The 24,739-nt window shown below is 43.7% G+C and overlaps 1 protein-coding gene across 2 annotated transcripts in view; it reads right to left on the reverse strand.

The window, feature by feature from the left end:
- Positions 1-884: 884 nt before the first annotated feature.
- The window catches only part of ENPP6 (ectonucleotide pyrophosphatase/phosphodiesterase 6), a 34,616-nt gene continuing 10,761 nt past the window's right edge, over positions 885-24,739 (reverse strand). Inside the window, exons 2-9 of one of the 2 annotated variants that reach the window (XM_069787982.1) lie at positions 23,584-23,763; positions 16,711-16,822; positions 12,255-12,396; positions 11,054-11,233; positions 8,596-8,733; positions 4,452-4,575; positions 3,392-3,631; positions 885-2,966 (exon numbers count right to left, since the gene is read on the reverse strand). In XM_069787982.1, coding sequence (XP_069644083.1) covers positions 3,408-3,631; positions 4,452-4,575; positions 8,596-8,733; positions 11,054-11,233; positions 12,255-12,396; positions 16,711-16,822; positions 23,584-23,763 — 1,100 coding nt within the window. In that variant the 3' untranslated portion in view covers positions 885-2,966; positions 3,392-3,407. Of the gene's footprint in view, positions 3,632-4,451; positions 4,576-8,595; positions 8,734-11,053; positions 11,234-12,254; positions 12,397-16,710; positions 16,823-23,583; positions 23,764-24,739 lie in introns of both variants that reach the window. The other variant, XM_069787973.1, reaches the window with a different exon arrangement.

The following is a 24,739-nucleotide window of genomic DNA, read 5'->3' on the forward strand; positions in this document are numbered from 1 at the left end:
CGATGGGAAAGTGTCTCCATGAGGCTGTAGTCTGTGTGGGCAATGCGGGCTGCATCCCGAAGGATGCTGGGGGGCTTAATCTGCCGAGCCCTGGCCAGCCGTGCTATTTACACGGCCGCCAAGCTCATTGATAAAAAAAAGGTCAGCTTATTTAGGTGGGAAATTGCCATTTTTTGGCACTGCTACGGGGAGCTGACTGAGACTGATTCCCATGCTGTCCTCATGCAGGCAGTCCCTCAGCACCCTCCTGTTCGTGGGACCTGTGTTCATGGGACACAAGGGGAGCACCTCTGGGCAGACCTTGGCGGTGCTGCCAGTTCAAAAGGAGTCCTGCTGTGAATTAAAGGACTTGTTGGTGTACCTGCACTGCTTCTCCTCCATCATCCCCTCCCTGCCCCTGTGGTCAGTTAATGTAAGGAAAACAAGATAAATTCCACTGAGCAGGTTTGGAGACTTATTTCTGTTAAATCAGAAAATTTCTTCCTCAAACATTGTTGTTGGTTTCTGGAGCTTAAAGCAGGAGTCGGACTCCTTGTCCTTGAGGCCCTTCGTGTTGGTTTTTGAGGTCTCGTTGCCATTTGCACCACCCCATGCTGGGATGTTGGGGTGTACCGTGAGGGCTTCAGAAAGCCCGAACCAACTGAACCCTGGTACCAGTGACAATGCACCTGACTTCTGCACAAGCAACTGATGTGATGGTAGCACGGTGGGCTTGGAGAAGTGGGTCTGGAGAGAGCATCCAGGGCTCACCTCTCTACTTAGGAGAGCAAAATGGTTTGTTATGTCCATTCACTAGTGTGAATTACATGTCCCTGGATGGATGTTCAAAAAGTTAAATATTGAAATGTATCTGGAAAAAATGACTGCGTATACAAGCTACAGTATCTTGTGTGATGCATTTAATATCCCTAATTTACATGCTGACAACTTTGCCATTTCTAAACAATGTTATCATTCATCTTTCTGATGATTAATCAGCACAAGCTTCAAACACTGTTTATCACACTTTGATGCAGCAATCAAACAAGAAAGGCAAGGTGTTACAGGGGCGTTTTTTGTTTGGGGCTTTTTTTTTTTTTTTTTTTTCAAAAATCTTACAGTATTTACAAAAAGATGCTTTATTTTTTTCTAACACCATTCTTAGAATTATTCACTCATTCACAATCAGTCATTGTATAAAAACATCATTCAGAAATAGGTTTTAAAATACACCCACCCCTGTTGCATAGTATACAGAAAAATAGGCGAGAGTCAAGACACTTGATTTTTGAATGAGAATGTGAACTGATTCAGAGGTACAACATTTCTGAGGAAGAAAGATGCACTTCTCAAAAAATGATCAGCTGTAGTTCTCCTGATGCTAATGAGCTTCTTGCAGGTCTACTATCAAATTTCCCTTTTACAGATAAAGTATCTTTTGAGGTGTGTTGCCATACACACAATGCTTGCATTAAGGTCAAACAAATCATATTGCAATTAGATTTACTCTGCAGTATTTGCATGTGGACACTGACTACTGTGAGTTACACAAAGTACTCGCAAGGATCAACGTTGCTTTCATGTGTCATGGCTCATCCCTGGAACAACTCAGTGGACCTGATTTGTTATTTCCAACTTCTGTTTGTATAATTGAGAGTCTGAATATACCCTTATACTTTGAGGATCTTTTCTTCTGTAAGAGGACCTTGGGTTCTATTCACTGTAAGAGTTAAAAGGGCAGGCTGTGGAGGGATTAACAGGCACTGACTGTATCTATCCTGTTGACTTTCAAACAAAACTTGGTAATTTAGTCATTTGGTTATCTTGTATACTGATAATTTTTTTGCTTTAAAAATGTGCTGCAGTGAATTCATCGAGCCTGGTCCATTAAAGAGCAACAGGGAACTCTGAACAATAGGTGCTTGTTTTACAGCTACTGCAAATGCTTCGAAAGCACTAAATTGCCTTTTATACTCAACAGTCTAATAACAAAGACTGATTTTCTCCCTTTTTTTCCCCAATTGATTTGATGGTTCACTTGAGCTTTAAAAACACATTACATAAATCTTTACGGTTATTACAGAAGTCTTTTGTCAAGTTTAATTTGGTGTTTGTTTTTTTTTCCACGGTGTAATCATTCACCCTTAAACTCATGGTACCACACATACCGGGATCGTGCTTGACTCTGGATCCATAAGAATAGTAAGTCCTAAAGGTTTATTTTGCATGGGGAGGGACCTAAATCCTTCCAAAGGCAGTTTGTCACTGAAAGCTCTTGGTTCAGAGGTATATCAGAAAAAGCGCCAAGCACTCCCAAAGGCACCTCTGACAACAGCTCTATCCTCTCCTGCTATTTAACTTTACCGTTACAACTTTGTTTGGGCTTGATAGGCTGTGATGGAAATATTAGCTAGTATTAACTGAGAGGGTGGGAGATCCATCAGTGTAGACCTCTCTCCCTGCTGCAGAATAAAGGGGAATGTGCTGCTCACCGGGCAGATGTGTAGAAAGCAAGAGCTGGTAGAAAAGCAGTAAGTGTTGAAAAACCTTCAGGAACACAATTGGGTACAAAACCCTAAAACCTGAACAGATGATATTCTCTTCACCAGAAAAAGCAGAGAGGCTGTTAAATGCCAGGCTTCCTCATCCTACTTTCTCCTGACCCCTGTGTGTCCAGATGCCTCTTCACTTTCCTCCTGTTTTTGAAGTGGAGGATTTCTATTGTTCTCCCCTTTCCCAGCACCCCCATGCTCTGTGAGGAAAGCTGGGCCCTGGAGGTGTGCAGGGCCAGGTCTCACTTTGGGGAAAATGAAGAAGGGAAGGCTGGGAGAAGTAGGATGCTCTCACTGCAATCCCGCCGATCCACCTCTCTCGGCATTATGATCACTCAGCAAAGCACTTGGGTCTTTGACGAACGGGTGGGTACAGACGGGGCTTGGCTGGCACTGTAAGGAGAAGGTGGGGGTCTGCTGGTGCTGGAGCTGGAGCTGAAGGAGTGAATCAGAAAGAACCCAGTTAAATGCACAGAGGTTTATCTCCAAGCCTGAGCTTCTCAGTACTGGGAGCCAGGGTGAGCCTCTCAGTTAAAGATGCTGGGGTAAGATGTGTTCGATGCTCAGAGATGTCCACGTGCACACACCAGAAAATTTTGCGGATAGCCAGCCGGGATTCTGCTCTCATTGCCAGCGCTATAAATCTAGAGTAGCGACACCGACTTTTCTGGATGTGTTTGGAGCAGCACAAAACCCAGCTTTACATTACAACCACTGTAAATGCAGGATGGGTCAAATTCACGCCTGGTGGAGCATGACGGAGGAGTGGGGGACAGCACTCTATTAATGAAGCTATTATTCAAATGAAGAACTTTAAAAAAAAAAAAAAAGAGAAGGATGGAGTTGCTGGTGACACTGACCAACATTGTTCGGGGATCACAGTAAGGAGATCTGCCGGGCGAACAGGGAGAGCAGAGCTAGCGCCAGGGCGCAGCTGCCGCCCGGGGGGAGCGGTGCCAAGGGGGCCGTGTTTCGGAGCATGCACTCCACCCTGGACCAGGAGCCATTGTTGGGCAGCGGCTGTATTCCTGCCAGGCTGCACATGATGTTGTAAATATCCACGGATCTGATGGGAGGCGCTCGGAAGTTGGATCGGAAATCTGTAGGGAAAACAGGCAAAGAGAGGAGTTGGCGTTGTATGGCTTGGGGTTAGCTCCTGAAATGCGGGCCGCTGTGGGGCAAGGGCTCCTCTGCCTTCCCTCAGACTTACCCAGCAGGCTGGGATGTGGCTCACTATACAATTTACAATATAGCTCAGCAAAAACATTTTAAATGTTTTTATTCATTATTTTTACTTCTAGTCCAATTTTATTCTGAAAACTAAAAAAATAAAAAATTAAGTACGGGAGCTACTTTACTGTGTGTGCTTGGTAGGAGATTTGATAGCCTCAAATAATTGTATTGCACATTCTGCTTTCCTTTCTCTCCTGTCTGCAGTTGCAGCCTGGTGCTCAGCAGTGTTTAAAGGGCCTGATGAAGAGGAAACCAGGGGTTTTGTGTCTGTCCGTCGGACAGGTGGCTGAGGTGTGCTGCAACCTTCTCAAAGAAAGTGCTCTGCGTTAGTGAGTCCAAGTCCACCAACAAAAAGAGAATTCATGTGTTTCAAAGAGAATTAAAAATTTAGGCCAAAATTTAGGAAAATAGGGCAAAGGTATAGAGTTACTGCACTGAGATGTCGGAGAGAGGCTGACCAAATCCCTTCTCATCTCTCTGTCCTGTTTGTCCAGCTACAAAACAGATACAGAGCTAGAAACCTTCCCGGCATCCAGCCGTAGTGAGGAAATCCTGCCATCTCTTTGTAATTTTGGGGTGTCACAGAGTGCCACATCAGGGTCCTGACATGCCAGGGGCTGCAGGGATGCTGGAGCAGGGGCCATGGGGCTGTAGGTAAGCGGGACACCAAGGATGGTGGCATTGTACCTGGCCCATATGCAATGAAGAAGGCTCTCATGTCCATGAGCTCGTTGTCATAGCCGTGCCAGCCGTTCTGCCAGGCCTCCTTCCTCCCCGTCCCATTCTCCCAGAAGGGCAGCTTGTCCCTGCTCTGGGCGAAAACAGCAGAGCGTGGTTAGTGCCCGCCTGCTGGGCTGCGCGTGGGGTGCCATGTTGTGTCTCCGTGCGCTGTACCACCCCATCAGGCCCCTGCACCATACTGTCAGTTGCACAGGGGCTCATCACCAGGAGGGGTGATCCTTGGCTTTGCCATCTCAGGGAGTAGCCATCTCCCAGCTGAGCGGGGAGGACAAATTTCTGCCTCTCGCTCATCTAAATTTCTGCCGTGAGCTCCAAGTGTCACATCTATATGTGACGCCTGTAAGCAAGGTGGTGTCCCTCTCCTGCTGCATGCTAGCAGTGCCGCTCTCCCACCCAGCACCATGCACTCCCATGGATTTGATCGGGTGTTGTTCTGCCCAACATGCCATTGATACCATAGAAAAAGCAGCCATTTTTGCTCCATTTGACTAGTCAGCCTAAACAATACAAATATCACCCCTACCATATACTTTCTAATAATTATTATTTCTTCTCCCTGCTCATTTTAGTATTAAAGCAATGAAGTTCCTTCCAGGAAACACAGGTTTGGATCTAAGACGGTACCCCTCTCCCTGGCATAGACCACTCTTAGTTTTCTCTCCCTGCTTAGTGGATCCATGCTTTAATAATTTGTCATCATAATTCTTGTTTTTCCTTGGCCATATTGCACTTAAGTTGTACTTTTAAATTCCTTCCTTACTTTCTCCTGCTCTATATTAACAGTTCTTACCAGACTACCTACAATAGTGCCATATCCTGGCCCCCTCGGGAGCAGCGGTCCCTATGGGCTGCTCAAAATGCTGGACCAACCCTCTCCATGAGTTTCTCTTGTCCCATGCTCCCTAGGGATGGCAGCAGGTGTGACACTCCAGATATCCCCAAAACTATGGCAGGAATTTCACTTGGACGAGGAACATCACCTGACAGTTTATTAGACCCCTGGCATTAATTTCTCTGATGGTTACAGAGAAGGAGCTACAGTTGCCTAAAATGACCAGGTCTGGGCTTTGCACTCCATCACAGGAGCACAGAAGATGCCACAAGAGTCTCCCACATTCCCACCCTGGGCAAGTGGTGCCGCAACCCCTGCAGATGGTTAAGCAGATTGACCGAGGATGCCATTTCTTTTACAAACATTTGTTTGATTCTTGTTTTCCTCCTCTGCCCAAGAAGAAAACTGACCGTGCGCAGGAGCACTGAGGACAGCAATGGTTATGGCTATGAGGTGTAGTTCTTCCGACTGCTTTCCAGGGGAGCCCCTGGAGTATCCCTTGCTTTTCTTCGTATGTAATAGTCAGCAGATGTACCAAATAATTAAACAATTTTAGCTGACAAATTAAATCTCTTTCCTTGTCCACATCTATTTCACTGACAGCACTCAGAGCAAGCCAATGAGAAAAGAGACTCCTTCCCCCTCTTTCTACCATAGCACCTCCTTATGCTGTGGCTCTGTTTACTGTGGTTCCCGGGGACTAATTGTCACTGGGCTGCTCACCATTAGGCAACCCGTACAGCATTTGTTAGCACCAGCTCCAGACAAGCCAAGTCACATCTAATTTGCGGTGTTTCTTTGGCAGTATCATGACATTGCCGAAGCTACACCCCTCCACGGTCCTGTCAGCTGTTGTGGACTCAGCTGCTTCCCCAGGAATGTCAAACGCAGGAGGTAGGGTGCCTTTTCATCACCCACCCAGGCACCAGGAGATACCTACTCGCAGCTAGATGTGCAGTCAAAGGCACAGTCATTTCCATTATTTTTGCTGCTAGCTGGGTCAGAAGACACACTACTTTTTCTTTCACAACTGCAGCTGAAGTGAGAGCTTGTGAAACCACTGTTAACAGCAGTTGCTTGAGGGAAAGGGCTGTGCAAGCATCTCAGCGTTGCCCTTCTAGAGCAACAGGCTCTGCCTTACAGCAAACCCCACAAAGCCCTGGGGCATCTCTGGGGCCAGGGCGCTGGCAGCACCCCAACATGCCTGCCTTAGCAAGCCCAAATGGGACAGAGGACTCAACCAAGACATTGATTCTTCATGCACAGCCTAAGCTTGGGCTAGCACTGCTCCTCAAAGATGAAGCAGGGGCGTCTGGGACTGCTGACAATGGACTTTTCCCTGCATGTGCGCGGTTAGAAGCTGTACAGCAATTGTTCCCTAAAACTTGGGAAAGTACACTGGGATGGGTACAGGGTGAGCGCACAGCCCTGAGGGCTAACGCCGTTGTTGCATGCAGGAGAGCAGCCGGGGGAAATTCAAGGATGGGGATCACTCACTCGTGTGGAGGGAACAAGATAATATTAGCAGACCAGCATCAATACAGCTGAAGATGTATGGAATCCTTCCTCATCCTGCTTTAACTGAAATGTGGATGGACTTTTGTTCCTATGCTCCTTGCTGGGGAAACCCCACAACTTTCCAGATACATCCTCTTTGTCTCTCTCAAAAAAAAAAAAAAAATTTCCCCTTTTTCAAACAGCTTATAGCTATCCACTAGCCAACAGAGAGTTAAAACACCCCATGAGCATGATAGGGAAGAGCTGAATATCCTCTCCTCAGTGGTTTGGGCAGGAAATATAATAGAAGGCTCAATTATTGCTTTAAAAATATGACAGGAAACTTTCATTTTCATATCCCATTCACAGATAATGAAAATGTACCGAGGAGAAGGAAAATCTGACAGCATTAATGAGAGGACATTCTTGAAAATCAGAAACAATGGGAAGGAATGGGCAGAGAGACAGAAATAATTACCATAGCAGCAGTGTTTGCTGCACTGTTATTAAGGTTTGTCAGAGTTTCAATGATTTTTTTAAAGTGCTTTTTTTTTTTACAGACTATGTAAAAATGTTCTGTGTTGAACTTCTGTACAAAAGAGTTTAGTTGTAATTTTTTAAAATCATTTTGACAAAAATGTTTCAGATTCCTACTTTACGTGTCTGAATCTTAATTCTGGCTTTTTTTTTTTTTTCTTTTTAACCAGAAATGTGGTGCTCACCCATCCATACTCAAAAGCAATCGGGTTTTTTTAGAGGTGCACTTTTTTCAGGTGTAGAAATTATTATCCTAAAGTCAGGTTGGCTAGCGAGACATGTGGTGGTGTGGATCACCTTCAGCAAAGCCTGGTAAGCAGTAGCTCTGAGGGACATGAAAGAAGATGCTCAAATGAGTAACAATAATCTGCAAGGCAATGATGGGCAATGACTATGCTGGGACACCGAAAAAAACCAGGACGCCTTGGTCCTGTTGCCAAGTTACTGACTTAATGTATGGCCTTGAGCAAATCACTTAGTACTGCTCCTCTGTTTACCCACTTAGAAGATATACAGGTTGCCTTGCCCTCCGAGCTGTGGTGAGGCGCAGTTAATATCTGCAATGTGGAGATGCTCAGTAGCGATACAAGTACAAAATAATAATAACAACAACAATAATTTATAGTAACACAATAAGTTGGTATGAAAAATCTCTTCATGTGCAAGTCTAATTGATTTGCTGCTCAACAAGCTCTCAGATTTCAGTGTATGCACTGGGTATCTCTGAGGAGTAAACCCCCGTCTGACCCTCCTGAGACTGGAGGGCTTGGGAGAAACAGGGCATTTTTAGGACAGAGTCTGGTGGGTGGGAAGCCAGGCAGAAGGATGAGTTGAGTTGCCACAAAGTACTGCTGAATGGAGAGACAGTAAGAGCTTGAAATGGAAACACTCTTTTTGTGCCTGAGATGAAGGTAGATGGGCAGGGGAGAGAGGAGTAAAGCAACAGAACTGGAATGCAAAATACAAAAACTCCTCCTGCTTTATGATGACACAGAAAAAAGAACCGTCTTGACTATTTAACTTTGTCTACCTTCAGCATAGCTGCCATGCCTTTAGGCTCTTTTAAGCACATGGCAATACTTGACATTAGCTTTGTAGTCAGTCCAGGTAAGTGATGTAACACTTCAACTCAATGCCCAGCATAGACTTGTACATTTTTCTTATTGTTTTCATATATTACCCCTTTTCACATTCATGTCTAAGTATTTTGCTTCTCTACTTTACCTCTACTATGAACCATCCTTCCTCGGCCACGAGAGTTAGAGGAGACACAAATTTTCCTTTTTTGTAGAAAAACCTGTCTGGAATATCCTGTATGTTATAAACATGCATGTGTTCCACAGCTTTCAGTTTTTGATATATCTGCAAAGAAAACAAATGTTAGGACACCATATGGCTGTAAAGAGCATATACGCACCTATGGATACACAGAAATACCTGAATTTGTAAAATAGCTAATTCCTTTTAATGGCTAATCATCAGCACATTCAAACTGGGACTTTGCCGGTCCAAAGATGACGGCTGTGCAAAACCTGTTTATGCGGTTTAGGAGGTTCTGAAAACTTGGATCATAAACACATAGGAACGCATGAATTCATGTATGAAATATATTTATAATACACGGACTCACAGATGTATGCATGTGAGTATATCAATGTGCAGCAATAGACCAGCAGAAACCAAACCACCACAGGAGACAGTAAGCTAAGTGGTGAAAGATGCTCAGAGGCACAATGTGGACTGGGTACAGATGCAGAAAAGGGATATTGCCTTTGGCCTCTGCCACTCATTCCCTCTTTGTGCTCTTGAGTGAACAATTAGTGTCACCTCACCTGTGTTTCTTACACTTAACCAGTCAATCCCTATCAAAGGGATTGATAGTGCTTAATTATCTGCTTCATAAGGATGCCGTGAGATTAATCAGCCAATGCCTGCGGCTTTGAAGCTGCACAATGCTGTACAAGTGGTTTATTAATATTAATCATACTGTCTGGAATATAATCACACAAATGTGGTTAAACCCCAAATTATTCAGAAAAATATTTTAAATGTCTAAAGAAGATGTTCATATGCCAGGAAGAAGGCAGTTATTGGAGTCCCCCGAGTGTATATCGCTCTTTTGCTTAAATATAAATAATCTTTAGGAATAAATAGCTCAATTCTGCAAAGAATGAAAGGTCCTTCATTAGCCTTTTAGCTAAGTCCCCCTTGCGTGTATATGTGTGCAAGAGATTTGCACTGATATGCAGTTGCCGAAAGGACGGCACCAGGGTGTGACGGCAGGACTCAGCCAGACCCTCCCACCATGACCTGGACTAGAGAGCGGTCCTGGTGTTTCACCAGTACTTCGGGTGCTTCAAAATGGAGTAACTCTTAAAGGTGATAACCACTATGTTATGATATGATCTAATTCCTAAACATGGCTCTTTAAAGTGAATTAAGAATAGAGGAATCTGGCTACTGGGAAACAGAAAATCAACTTTATTTCACTTAAAAAAGCAGCAGTCCACTAAGAAGTCCTAAAAAGAAACAAAGGAAGAAAACAAAACCATGGTGCGATGCATTGTACTTTATTATCCTGAGGGATATTAGGCTGTTTAATGAGAGAGAAGCATGTGCTTAAGAGCTTTGTCGGATGAAACCCCACGTCTGCATGAAGTTGCAACTTATACTTGCCCTTCTTTGAAGGCCTGGCCTACAAAAATAGGGATCTCTGACTTAAGGCTGAGGCGAGCATCTATAAACTCTGTGATCCTCTGCAGGAACTCTGAGTGAATTGCTTACACATGCCTCTACGACAAATTTCAATTCTGGCACTAATTTTAAACGTTCACAATATCACAGCTATACAATTCCTGGAGAGCCTGTTTGGGTGCAAAAATTAGCAAATATTCACCCAAGCTACAATATACTGGAATTGGCTAAAATATAATATAGAAAACAAAATTATTCACCTGGAGCATGGACTGCCAACCACTCATCTATATTCTGAGGACAGCAATAATGACTTCTCAAGCACTGGTTTCTGGTTAAACTATAATGTACTAGTCTATTAGTTACAGATGCTGCATTTTCATTCTTTTCAAGTGGTTTCCATTTTTTTTCCTGTATTGTTTTAATTTGTCCCTTAAAATCCTGCAGTTCTAGCCTTGGGCTTTTATGGTTGATTCAATCCCACATGCTTGTTCATCAAAATTCTTCAAAGGAGAATATTGTAAAAAAAATCGGTTTTTGTAATTCTGGTCTAATGGAGTTAATTCCTCACACTCTATGGGAGTTTACTGTAATATGAATGCCTGACCTCCTCCAGATCATTTGAAAATCCCAGCTAGAGTGTCAATAAATTGAGTCTTATATATATAAAAACCTAAAAATGGGTTTTGAGCTAAAATCTTTCAGCTATTTATCAGATGCACACAGTGGTGGGGTTTGAAAGCATGTATCTGTGCCAAATAACAGTCAAAGTTCACGCTTTTTAATTTGGCTGGTGTGACTTTCTTTCAGAAACCAGTGTCACAAGAGTGTCACAGAATCCAAGTCTGACTCCCGATAAGAGCCTCAGGCTGATTTTTACACACATATCTGAGACCGGGTTTTGGATGTTGCGAGCAAACAAAAGACGTAATTGTCATAAAACCCAAGGAAACACAGAACTAAATAAATACAAATAAGCTGTACTTACCTCTGCGTGCTTCTCTGGAGCTGGCCAGAGGCTCACAACAGGACCTCGATCCTTCATTTGTATGGTATCACTCATATTGATATAGTTTTTCAGCTCAATCACTTTGTCCGCCCAAGAGATGTCTGTCATCCCGTGATCAGAGAAGAGGAGGACGTTGACATCATGCTGAAGACCCATGCTCTGTGAAGCGAGTGCATGACAGCCATTATGGCCAGGAATGTGTTTTGCTTTGCCTGCTGGCAAATTTTAATTCCCATTTGACTGCCACTGATTTAGTGGAAGTCGGCCAGAAGGAGCATCGTCGCAAATGCCCTTCAGTGTGGTTTGCCACCACCCGTAATGGTGGACGTCCACTCTCACTTGCTGCCCTGAAAGAGTCTGAGACGTTAGTGCCAAAGACAGATTTGCCAAAATAAATCCACCCCTCTGCTAAATAACTAGATGCTACATCCCGGTCCCACAAACCAGTTGTCCCAGTTTGTCGACAGGATTTTATCCAACTGTTCTTCATCTGTAGGCCAAAATGGCTGGGGAAGAGCAACTTTTTCATGGTACACCTGTGGCAGGGGTATTTCTCTCTTCCCCTCCCAAACACAGGCATTTAGCATTAGAGCTTTTATAATTCAGTGAAATTGGAAATACATATTCCTCTCCTCACTGAAACACATAAAAAACTCCAACGTGCTTTTATCATTGTCAGAAATATTCACAGAATCAACATTTACCAAAAAACTTGGTACCCTCCTTTTCTCACTGCAAAATAATTTAGATAATGTTTTTTAAAACAAAGTTTAAAGTACAAAGTTCTGAGTGGTGCCATAAAAACCACTATAAAAGTTAATTGTCTGATTCCACAAACCTTAGGAAGTGAGTGGTTCTGATTTGTTCGCCTACTATAAAGCCCAGCCGGCAACACATGTTATAAACGGAGCAACATGTATATCGGTTTATGGCTTCCTGGGGCTATTGGTATAATAAGCCACTAGGAGGATTGTAATGCCATCAACAAAAATAAAAATCAGGGGAATGGTGCCTTGACTTCCACGTGATCTCGGTAGCCTCTTTTTCTCAGGAAATAAAAGTTTACAGCCAACGCATCCAATTAACAGGCATTAAATAGGCTCTCGGCAGTGCCACAAAGAGCAGTTTGAAAAGTCTTTTCCAAATGCACCTGGGAGCTGGGTTTTTGGACGCCACTCACCTTGATGAGCGTGATCATGTTGCTCAAGGCTTTGTCCACCTCCTTCAGAGCGTTCTTCCGCTGCTGGGACGAAGGGCCGTAGTGGTGGCCTTCCACGTCAATGCGCTCGTAGTACACAGCAGCCATTTCGGCGCTGCCGTTGCTGGAGGTGGGAGGAGAGGAAGGAGTGAGAGGCTGTCACACGTGGAGACCTCCTGGCTGACGGCATTATTGTCCTCACCGCCACGCAGAGCCACAAAACCGCAAAGGAACATTTTCCGCTTCCAGCCTGGGCTTCCTAGCCACTCTCGCACGGCTGGGCTCCTTACTCCTCCCAGCCCAGAGTCGCCTGGGTTCGCGTGAGACTCCCATCAGAGATGACAGGTAGAGACTGGCATATGCAAACACAGGCTGGCCTGGCAGCCCTCTGCTACCTTTTGAATTAGGAAGGAGGCTTTTCCTTTAATGACAATGAAAGACCTAGAAGAAATACTAATTTCTGTGCTGAATGCCCTTATTAAAAGTATTGTGGGAATTACCCATTAAATCTGCTTTAATTAAAGTTTGGCACTTCTGGCTTTCTCCTGTGTGAGGTCTTCCAAACCACCGAGGTCAACTCAGGATGTGTTCTTCCATGACCTTGCAAAATCCCGAGTGGTATGAATTGAGGTGAAATTTTAGATGGGGTTTTTATGCAGGAATATGACCAAAGGAAAACTAAGGTAATCTCAGAGTTGCACAAGTTTAGTTGATCATACGCTTCTGCACTGAATGCCCTCAGCCTAATTAGTGGGGATTGCACATACATCAGTGCTTAATTACATTTTCATGACCACTCTACAGTTCACTGTAAAGCTCCCTGAGAGCAGTCGTGTGGATAAAATTGCAAATCCATGCTCATGAAGTTCAAACCCAGTCTTTTTCTACTGAATATATGACAGGGTGTGCCATCCATAATACATGCCCTCATCCAGATCAAGATCCCTACAAAAAGATGTGTGATGTCCTGACAGGTCCACCTTCTCTGATTAAAGACACCCGAGTAGTCTGGTGTAATGAGTGCGACAGAAGAGAAAAAATCAGAGGTGAGGGACTGACTGAATGAATTAGGATCTGTCATTTGCATTTTTAAGTTTGCTGAAGGCCTTAGAGGAGCAGTCCTGTAGGAAGCTGAAGGTCTCTGCTGTGGTGGGAGTTTCTCCACTGATGGCTCTGAAGAACAGTGTTCTTTCTCACTCTTCATGATTTTAAAATCATTCAAATGAAGCAGCCCTTTCCTCCCCCCAATTTCATTTTAAGCATTACTTTCCATCTGTATTAGGCATAAATTCATTTCTAAAATGTAACCCTGTAATTTCTATATTGCATGCACACTCACTGGACCTATTGAAACAGTTTTCTTCTGCTGCAGTGTCTATTAATTAGCTATTTAGACTGCTTTGTGTCACACTGCTTTGTGTCTTCTCACCTGTAACTAAATGATCAGAAGCTAAGAAAGAGATTTATTGCATAGAACAAGTGGTCTTATTTAGGCTGTGGTGAGATTTCTCAGTGAGGGCTCAGTGCTGTAAGGATGAACATTCAACTTCTTACATGACTTCAGTGGGACAAGATCCAGTTACGTGGCACGCTTAGGAGTTTGCAGGATTGGGTACGGCACATCCAGAGCTTGTAAGACTGAGTTTGACTTTGTTTCCTGTTTTCCTAAGAAAACTAGGCATCTCTGATCTTGGCTTGCATGGGAGAAGTACTCTGTCTTTCTAACTGTGCGTTAGTCCTGTCTTCTCCCATCAGCAGTAATTTTCAAAAGAAATGGCTAAGGAAAGCTTGCTGAAGAAAACTGGATGGCATCGATGGCAATACCAAAAAGGGTTTCGTATTTTATCAACAGACTTTTGCAAACTTCGTGACACCTGTCCAGGACGGTAGGTAGATTACCACAGCCCTTAAATTATAGTTGTGGAAAAGACATACGGGATGTTTTAGCTTTACTTGCCAAAAGTGGGTGCTTGGCTTTCAGTTTTGAATATTTTTGGTCTAAATAATGGTCTCAAAGCACCTGTTTGAAGAGACTGGAAAATATTCCTGAAAGATGGTTTCCTCTGGTTGCCAAGAGGAGCTCAGTGGCTCCCTGAGGAGTTAGGTACTCCTGCCCTTGCAGAGAGCATTGATAAAACTCCCTTTGACCCTGGTGAAGCTAAGATAGGTCAGGACGTTCCTGTGCCCAAATTCAAGTTAATCCTAGGCCACCATGCCACAATAAAGGGCTTACTTTCTCTACCTTGAAGTCCCTGTAAGGTTTGCTAATGGTGGGAGCATAAGTGCAGTTCATTAGCTACTAATACCTGCCATCAGGGCAACTAACCTTGCCACAGGCTGTTTTCCCACATATAGCTGGTGCCAGCCTCAGCCTAATGGGCTTTTTCAATTAGTTGGAGTGTGGAAAGGAAACAGGCTGGATTTGCCAGCCTTTGAAGACGTAGATGACAATAAAACACAGCTCAAGACTCTCCTACCCAGAGATGCTAACTCCTGCTAAATGAATACACCTGCAGTAAAGGCATTCCAGAGGCTTTACTTCTTATGGGCTGGCCTAGCAGCACTGAAAATTGTTTGCTAAATTTCAAAGGACTAAACAAAGAGGATGAATGAGAGAAAGGATACGGAAAACCTACCTGATTTTTAATCTGTTCATTCTCTACCCTCCTTTCTTACTGTAAGTCTCTGCAGTATTTACACCCACAACTGATTATTAATTTTATCAATGATCATTCCTTTTTCCTCTTTCCTGCCTTGCTGCAGACAGGGCGCTTAGTTTAAAGAAAAGGAACCCAGGCAGAAATTCAAGAGGGATAGTGTGTAAATGGACACCAGAGACCAGACCTCGCACAGCTCCAGGATGATCTGTAGGATTTGGACTCTTCAGCAGGCTGTAGCTGGTGTTTACGGCAGATATCGCGGTGGCAGGGATTTGCTCTTTTCTTGAAATCACTAGCTTTCACCTCTTGCAAGCTGCCCCACCAACACTGTTGTGTCTCTGCCCTTTTCTTCTTTTCCATGGAAGGCAGCAGCAAGCAGGCTGAATTAGCTATTGAAACCTTTTCAATGGGCTCCAACTACCCAAAAGAGCGGCTTGAAGGGCTGGAGCTTTTAACAGTTTGTGCTTCGCCTTTAATCATGTTCACAATTACAAAGCTGCAAACCGTCCTGAGCAGCCTTATGCACCTTGCTTCATTGAAACCAGGCAGGAAGCTTCAAGCATATCTTGACTTATCCCCAAATGATACCTGACCAAAAGCTTTCTGTGGTAATTCTGGGTTTCTACCAGAAGTCAGAGCTGGTATCTGTATTCAGTTTCCCATTCCCTTTTTTATTCACTGAATTAATAGTGTTGCAGAAGCTCCAGAAAGGCTCCTATGGCACATATGACCTCCTCATATCACATGCAGATAGCTATCTTAAAATCTAAGCTAAATCATTTCAGGATCAAATGTCTCTCACATGTTCTGAGATGGCTTCTCTCTAAGCCCCATGCTGTAAACGACACTATGATTTGTGAGCATCTGTGCAGCAGGACCCAGTGTGCAACTGGAAGCAACATCTCCAGCAGCGCTCTCATCATTTTGGAGCCTTTATTTCAAGGACAAGCAACACTCAGCATCTGAATACAACACTTTTTGGATTTAAATCGCTATGGCAATTTGCAAGTAGTAAACCAATGAGGTTTTAAAAGAGGAAGCTTAGTTATAGCTAAGGTAAGGCATTGGCTCCTCATGTGGTGGTGCAATCTTCCCTGATTTTACAACCTATGTGGAATTGTCCCTTGTTAATATTTGGATGAGAGCTGGTAGAACTGGAAAGCTGGCTGTGGAGCATATGTTCTTCCTAGGAGTTGTCTGAGAGATGTGTTCCCATCAGTTGGGCTAGATGATCGTTGTAGGTCCCTTCTAACTGAACTATTCTATTCTATTCTATTCTATTCTACATATATGCATGAAATGAATGCCTGCTCCACAATCATTGTGCCTGAGATGTTCTAAAATGCAGAAGGAGCCAAAGCATTGGCCTCATAAACAAGTGACTGGAGCTGTGTCCCAATTTCAGAATTTCCAAATTCCCAGGAGCTCTCTCTAAAACCAAGCATTTCAAAGTCTGCTCTTGCAGGTCAGTGAACAGATACTCACAGACTGATCTTGAAGTTGTTTGAAACAGCAAATTAAAAAAAGGACGTTGGGATGTCTCCTCTGTGTTGTAACCTACACATGAAGAGAGGAGCACATCTTCCCCTCCGACCTTAATGTAAGGCCCTATTTCTTTTATGGTCATGTTTCTATGACAGTACTGTAAAGCAGTCTTGGCCCCCATCTTCCTACCTGGGAGCCAATCCTGAAAATTTCCTTGGAGCAAGGCTGATAGTAAACCCGAATACTCATCCTTGAGCGAGGAAACCCCACACCGCAGAAGTCTAGTAACGTACCGCAAAGACTCGAGAGCGTCACTGATGGCATCTGCAAAGTTTTTGTCTGTTGGGACGCTGAAGTATTCGCGGCAATAACTTGGTCTCACCCCAAGGATTTCGACCTCGCAACCTACGAGCAAAAAATATGGTAAGCTCTGCTGTTTCACCTTGATCACAGACCCCACACCGTGGGGTCCAAGTTCAGGTTTGTAAATTCCCTGTGACATTACTTACCTTACACCTTCCCTGCAGGAAACCTTGTGGTTGGGAAGTGAAAAGGGGAGAGAGGTTGGTTTGACGAGTGCTTGTAGCAAACCGTACATTGGATCCTTTTATTTCTCTCTCTAAAAGGAAGGTCTCTGTGTGACCTTCCCACAATAAAACTCTTGATTCCCTTGTGGCAGACGGTTTCCACCTAAATCGCTAGCTTGTTCTCATTTTAACTGCTGCAGCCACATAGCCTCATTTCCAGGCTTCCAACATAAAAGATTTAGATATTGTTCCCTGAAAGTTCAGCAAATACTTTCCAGTTAGACACGCTGTATCTTACGTCGTAATATCCTCTATAAACTGTATTTTATTATGTGATACTGGCATTCCACTATTAAATCTGTTTCCCAGGAGGTCTTATTAAAACAGTATAAACCAATTAATTCTCTTGGTAACTTGCAGCCTTCCTTGCAAAATACAGTCTGTTTTGTGGCCCAGAAATTTATGGCAACAAATCCTACAGGAGAACATGGCCCTGAACACACAAAACCATGTTTTTGTGGGTTTTTTTGCCCTTTTGCTCTCTGGTTACTATGCTGCTGAATAACATTAATATTTAAAAGAAGTGTGCTTTCAGAAACACTGGATTCAGGCAGATTATCTTTCGAGAGCCCCAGAGTCCTCCCATCACAGTTAGGCATTTTCTGGTGTATTCTTGGGGCACAAGGAGGGAAAAAAAAAAAGGGGGATTTCTTGCAAAATGGCCTCTGTATACAGCAATACAGTCAGGGCAAAAAGGCAACTCTAAGCCATAGCCTGAATCTGTGTACATGTGGGTCCCTTTTCTCCTCCTTTGGGATGAAAAGAACAGGCGTTAAGGACTGTCATAAGTTGACTTGTTGCTTGGCGAGGGGGAGAACGTTGCACAGGAGGTGTAAGTACAGAGAGGGCACTACAGCAAGCAGAGCTACTTTCAGAGATGATTTACAGTGGTTTGCTTACTGGGACACTCAGTAAAGAGAATTTGTCAGTGTCTTGCATCTCAGCCTGCATGAGCTCACATCACTGAGGTGCATTACGGGGACACAGGGAAAAAGCACACTGCTTGCAGGCTAAGCCGGCTGAGAGATTTCTGATCGTGCTTTCTCAGGAGTACCATGAAAGGTAAAAAAACTTAAATATTTAAGCTTAGGGAATTTTAAAAAATCTTCACTGATTTGCAGAAAGCCAGATAAGTCAGATGGAGGTTACCCTTTCCAAAAGTTCAAGAGCCCTGGCACACATGATGAATTCAGTCTTTTTACCCAATGGTCCATGGTAGCGACTCCCAGGTTTCCACATTCTTTGTGTGTTTCAAGTGATCTCATCTATAATTGTTTGTAAGAATTAATTATTTGCAGTAATAAAAGGAAAATGTAGTAGACTAATTTGCTTTTCCGTAAAAACATATTTACATAATTTTGAACCTCTATGTAATATTTTTTTTTATAAAAATTGTGGGAGTGTGTGATGGTGCTCACTTTTCGTTCTTCCCCTGTTGCTCCAAATTTACATGACTTAATCCTCCCCTTTCTGCATGGAGATACTTTAGTGTTTATCTCTCCACCACGAAAGTAATCTGCAATCTGGATGAACAGCCTGGAGATTGCTTGACAAGAACTGACTTTCCATACCGTCCTACAGTAAAACTTCTATACATCTGCACACAGCACTTTGAAGAAATGACGTTGTGCAACAGAGACCGGTTCCAGCTGCTACCTAACCAAATCATCAAAAACATGTATTCCATGAATGACCTGAAGTCATCTCCAGGAAGCAGGAGCCCTTGCCCCCTGCCCTGAGGGCATGCAGCTTCAGTCTTTTGCATGATGTCCTGGGTGCTACCAGCAGCAAAACACGGGCTTTCAGCTACCTTAGATGCTAGTGGTGATGCAGTAGTCCTCTGCGAGCTTTGCTAGTATTTCAGGAGAGAACTGGAACTTCAAAGCCAATTTCTCCTCTGACACTTGAGTCAGAGGGACGAGATTGGCTTCAAAGCCAGGCAAGAAGTTAAGGACGCGTTTGGAAATGCGTTGGAAACAGTATTTTAGTTTGGGTGGATGATTGCTCATAGCCAATGACTAATATGATGATTTTGCCTCTTTTTTCCTCTTCAGATACTGACATCAGATTATCATTTTCTCAGATAACCTTCCTCAGAATTACTCACAAGATAATTTGAACTGGAAGCATTAACCTCTTGGGGATCTGGGATATTTTAGTTGCTGAGATAGCTTTGCTATTTCTAGATTGTCAAGTGATGAGCATGACATAAAAGACTACAGAGGCAGCAAAAATAAGGAATCATTTTGGCCACTAAATGTTGTTCTTCCAGTGTGCAGTTCATTGGCAATAACAATGAAAACTCAGGCTGCTTAGATACCAAGAGCTTCCTTTTTCTTTTTTTTTTTATTTTTTAGCCTCTGTGATGAACAGAACTTAAAATTGGATTTTTTACATTAAGGCTTGTTACAATTCCAAAATACTGGCCATGAAGACCCTTTAATATTTAAATTTCATTTTGGTAGAGGCCAGGACAGATGGTAAATTTTCTCATTTAAATATTATGGGACAGGAAATTTTTAAAAATTTGGAGCCAGACAAAGGGAATGTTAAGTTTTTCTTGGTTAAACTACAAATAGATGAGCTGTATTTACTAAGATGTAATGTTAGATACCTTTCTGCATAGTTTTGTATGACACTAAACCTTTAAAAACCTGAACTACTGGAGCAGGAATAAGGATTTCTTTCACAGTGATATATAGGCTCCTCTTTATCTATCTGACATGGAGACCTGAACCTCTGCCAGCTTTAAATTGCATTTCTAAACATTGATTTAACAGTTGGACACTTCATGTCATAACAGAAGGTTTTGAAAACTTTCCAGACTAGCTGCACGGTCTGGTAAATGTTGTGTTTAAATGGCAAAATGTTGGTTTAGAGTCTTTTTTTTCCGCTTTCTCTCATTTCAGTGTTTAGAAAAGATGTCACCGCACTTCAGCTGAAGTGGTTGCATAGGCTGCCGGAAAATGGAGGCGTTGGAGGGTGTGGGGTGACATCACTCACTGGGCTGAGCGTGAGGAATGCTATAAAGCTTTGACTTTGGTGGTACCGCCGGGATGCTCTCGCACTCCTCTGGGGCTTCTCCATCCGCTGGAGCTGCAGCGCTTCAGACAGGCAACCTGGGCGTGAGGCTGCACATTTCACCCCACGGATGGCGTTAGCTGTTGTGTTTTACTTAGCAATCAAACAGTCAGAGGATACATTTTTCCCCAGGAATGCTTTGAAGAGCAGAAACTGCCTAATAAACACTGTGAAGAAAGGAGAAAAATGTCCCTACAAGCCAAGTGCTTATATTTTGGCAGAAGCGGCGGTTGGGACCCCCGGCACTGTGGAATTTTGGCTCCTCCGCTTCTAGAGGCAGGAGAGCCCAGATGAATTCTGCCCATGAGTTGTCTTGCTGTGCTTATGTTGGGCCCACCGATAAAGCTGTGATGGATGGGTGTTCACATCCAACAGCCCTCCTGCTCTCTGTCCCTGTTTGCTGGGGTCAGGATGTTCTTCCTTTAAGCACTCACTACGCATGAGAGAGGAACATACGGAAGAACACAAAGCAGCAGATTTTGCGTTCAGACTTTGCAAAGCTTGGAACTGGCTCTGAGGAGGAAATGGCAGTGGTGTAAGTTAACCTTGGGAATCAGCTCGCTGGCATTCACAACGTGTTTCTGCTACATTTGATCAGTCTCGTTTGTCTTCACTGCTGGCTGGAGAGAAAATAGCATCTTCCAGAACAAAGTGTGATGAATTTGGCTGTACATTGCTGTTCCTGTTAAGAGCTTCCCAAACTTTTCCTGTTCGGATCTTTACCAGATTTGCAAGATTCATTACTAAGCAGCAGTATATCCTCAGGCTAGAAGTTAATCACTAATAGCAGATCATATGCAGTGCAAATGTCTGTGGGACCTCTACCCACCTTGGTTATTAAAGTCTTATTTTTTCTTTCATTTTGTTTGGCATCACTCCCCAGTCAAATGCCTTGTTAAGAATTAAAGCTTTAAAATCATAGATCTAGAATGTTTAGAAAGGATTACATCCTTATTATGGAACTAGAAAACAGTTCAAAAAAAATTGTGTCAGGAAAATGTAATAAATACTATTGCATTTGGGGTGACTTCTGTTTAATCCAGTTACACCTGGAGTCCTACTGCAGCCCAACTGCCCTGTGTTTTAGTTCCATAGTACTACATTTCACACTGCTTCCTGCCCTGCGCCTGACCCTGTATGGCCAATGTCTCCTTTGAGACCATGAACACCCCTAAAATAAGCATGTGCTTAAGCGTTTGCTGGACTGAGGCACTGAGAACTTTGCCAAAGGTTGTCTGTCACAGATAAATAATTAATGACAGACAGATGTACACGTCACAGTCCACAGCTAAAATACCAGATCCACGCAAAAAATTCCCCCTCTGTGTCATAAGAGAGTCAATGCATACACTTGGCAGCATAAGCACTGGGAAAAGGGAGGTTCTATTGTTCCTTGGAATTTTCCACTGGAAATAGTAGACAGAAAATTGTAAAGGGTATACATATGTATACAGGGATACATACATACAGACCTCATATGTCTTTCTCCCTGGGAGACACTGCTCAAAGGGCAACAAGAAGGAGCTAGGTAAAGTCCAAAGGCATTTAATGGAAAGTGATACTGTTCCTTCGGATTTCAGTAGCTCTCTGTAGACTGTTACATCTATTCAGTACCTAATTATACCTATTCGGTGCAGTTACATTAGTTAAAAATTAATAGTCTGTAGAAACAGGTCTTTTTGTAAACCTTTAGAAGAATTTTTACATTCTTGCATAATTTCTATATCCTACTTTGTGCATTGCTGTTAGGTCACTTGGGCGATCTTCAATAAGAAGCAGCTTTTTTTTGAGGGCTGATCCAAACCATTGTATCTAGTCTGCAATTCCAGTCCCTTGGACTGCCTTTTAGTCCATAGGGCAATATTGTCACCCTCAGATCTTTTTGCTCTGCAGTACTGTAGAAACACTCTGGATGGCTTTTCAATGTTTTTCATCTTGGCTCGCTCTTTCTTCCCTTTCCTGAGAACTGTGGCCTTTTTTTCTGAGACACCATTAGCCACATTGCATGGAAAGACCATGACCAGGCACACGTGCGTTGGGATGCAGAAGACGAGCTGGCCGGGAGCCCGCAGCATGAGTCAGCTGCTGCTGCCCTACCCACTGGCACTGGCTGTATTCAGTACGACTCCTCTAGCATGTGGTCCTCTAGCCTGCAGTTACATACAGGAGGATATTTGCATACTGCTTAGGTAGCAGAGTTAAAAGGTCAAAAAGTTGAGAAGCTGGGTACCTTGCAAGGGATTTGGTCTGGCTGCACAGCTGGAACATTTACTTCCATTGTGGGTCCCTAAATGGGCAGCCTAAGTGTATATTCCTGTTTGTTAAAAAAAGACTCATTATTATACACTCCTAGGGATTTCAGTTGTTCAATATCCACAAATGAAGAACGAAAAGGCCAAGTCCCTCCAGATGAATGGCTCAGACTCAGAGCAACTGGGACCTCAGCTGAGTTAATGATGAAGGAGGACAAAAGTGCTCACTCCAGCTCACCGAAAGATGCTTTGCTTTCAGCTGTATATTGCTATCCCCACAGAATAGACTGTCTTCAGCTCTCAGCTACTAATTTCCAGGTTGAAACCAAACAAGCATGGGGGGAGGATGGTTACTGTTTAACTTTGATCAGTGACATGGTCTGCAATTCAGCACACCAGAAGCTACAGGTGGGCAAGAAGAATGAGCAGTTGGTGGAGGAGGGGATGCTTTGCAAGCCAGCGCTCCCCTGAAGGTAACGTTTGGTGGAAAGCTACCTCCAGTGGCACTCCAGTCTCTTCCTTTCTAAGCATGTGCAAATTGTCATGGCCTAAGAAAAGATAATTCATTTCTATGAGTGGTTAGTAAAGTACTGTCGTGGTTTAACCCCAGCCAGCAACTAAGCACCACGCAGCCGCTCACTCACTCCCCCCCATCCAGTGGGATGGGGGAGAAAATCAGGAAAAGAAGTAAAACTCCTGGGTTGAGATAAGAACGATTTAATAGAACAGAAAAGAAGAGACTAATAATGATAATGATAACACTAATAAAATGCCAACAGTAGTAATAAAAGGATTGGAATATACAAATGATGCGCAGGGCAATTGCTCACCACCCGCCGACCGACACCCAGCCAGTCCCCGAGCCGCGATTCCCTGCCCCCCCCCCACTTCCCAGTTCCTAAACTAGATGGGACGTCACATGGTACGGAATACACTGTTGGCCAGTTTGGGTCAGGTGCCCTGGCTGGGCATGAGAAGCTGAAAAATCCTTGACTCTAGTCTAAACACTACTGAGCAACAACTGAAAACATCAGTGTTATCAACATTCTTCACATACTGAACTCAAAACATAGCACTGTACCAGCTACTAGGAAGACAGCTAACTACATCCCAGCTGAAACCAGGACAAGTACTCATAATTCTTGTCTGTATTTCAGAATGGTATTAAAGAGCCATCCTACAGCGTATGGAGTCCTTAGATGTAAAGATGCACTGTTAAGATGGTAGCAATTTTTGACATACTAACCTGGCCAGTAGTACATGGAAACATTCTTTTTTTCTTTCATCATTGTGACCCACAAAGGCTCCGATCCATTCCACCAGAGAGGCAGCATGCTTTCTTTATTCACACCAATATCAAAAGATAAATTTGTCTTTTGGTCCCACATGTAGTTTCCAATCATCTGATGGACTTCACAGTGGCGACCTTCAGGGGTGGAGAAAAAAAAACAGCACAATCAGAGTGGTGTTCTCCAGCAGAAGGATGGCACCAGCACCACCACTGCTACCACTGGATCATCCAGCAAATCAGCTGAAAAGCCCTGATTTGAACTCAGAGACCTCTTACCTTGCAACCGCTCATACGATCTTCTTGACTCTGTTACCTTTTATTGAGGTCCTCTAGGTAGCTCTCTATATCCCCCCAGTTCAGCCACCTAAAAGTTAGTTGCTGAAGCTTGTCAGCCACCTGTGTTCCCTTCACAGTCAAAGGAGAAGAAGAGGCACCTCTAGAAAGCAATCCGTGCCATCCTCACATAGGCATCTAAGGGATGCTAAGGAGGAGTTATCCTCTGGTGGTACATATTGCTCTCTATTAGTTGTAGAGAAAGATCACATCATTCACTTAGCTTCAGACAGCCAACTTTTGGACAGCTGAGGCCAGAAGAAACAAATCCCGCACCCCGTGGCCTGTTCAACATGCCGTACCCAGTCCGTACACACAAACCGCGGCAGCCCATGCGGGTGCCACGTGTTTGGCTGATGCCTGGCTCCTTCTACACACACAACATCTGCCAAGTCTGAGGCCATTTTAAGGTACCCGCCAGCGCACAGACCCAGAGAGCTGCAGGAACAGTCTGTGAATGGGAAGGGGTAAGAGCACGATCTGGAAACACAGAATAAAGTTTGGGAAACTCACATTTCCCCTCTCCTTTATCCATAGGGCACACTGTTTTTCTGCAAACCAGCAAAAACTAGGCTAAAGCCTATATATATTACTTTTATTTTCCATTATTGTTAGTTTTGGGTTTTTTTAAATGAACACACTTTGGTCTTGGTTGTGGGGACAGCAGACATTTCATCAAACATTTTCAGCCCTCTTACTGCATCTTGGGGGCCCTTGGGGAACATTGTACTACAAGAAACCAGTATATAATAGCTGAGAGATGTCTTCCACTTCTTGT

This window comes from Haliaeetus albicilla, chromosome 1 (genome assembly GCF_947461875.1).
Source record: "Haliaeetus albicilla chromosome 1, bHalAlb1.1, whole genome shotgun sequence".
NCBI lineage: Eukaryota > Metazoa > Chordata > Aves > Accipitriformes > Accipitridae > Haliaeetus > Haliaeetus albicilla.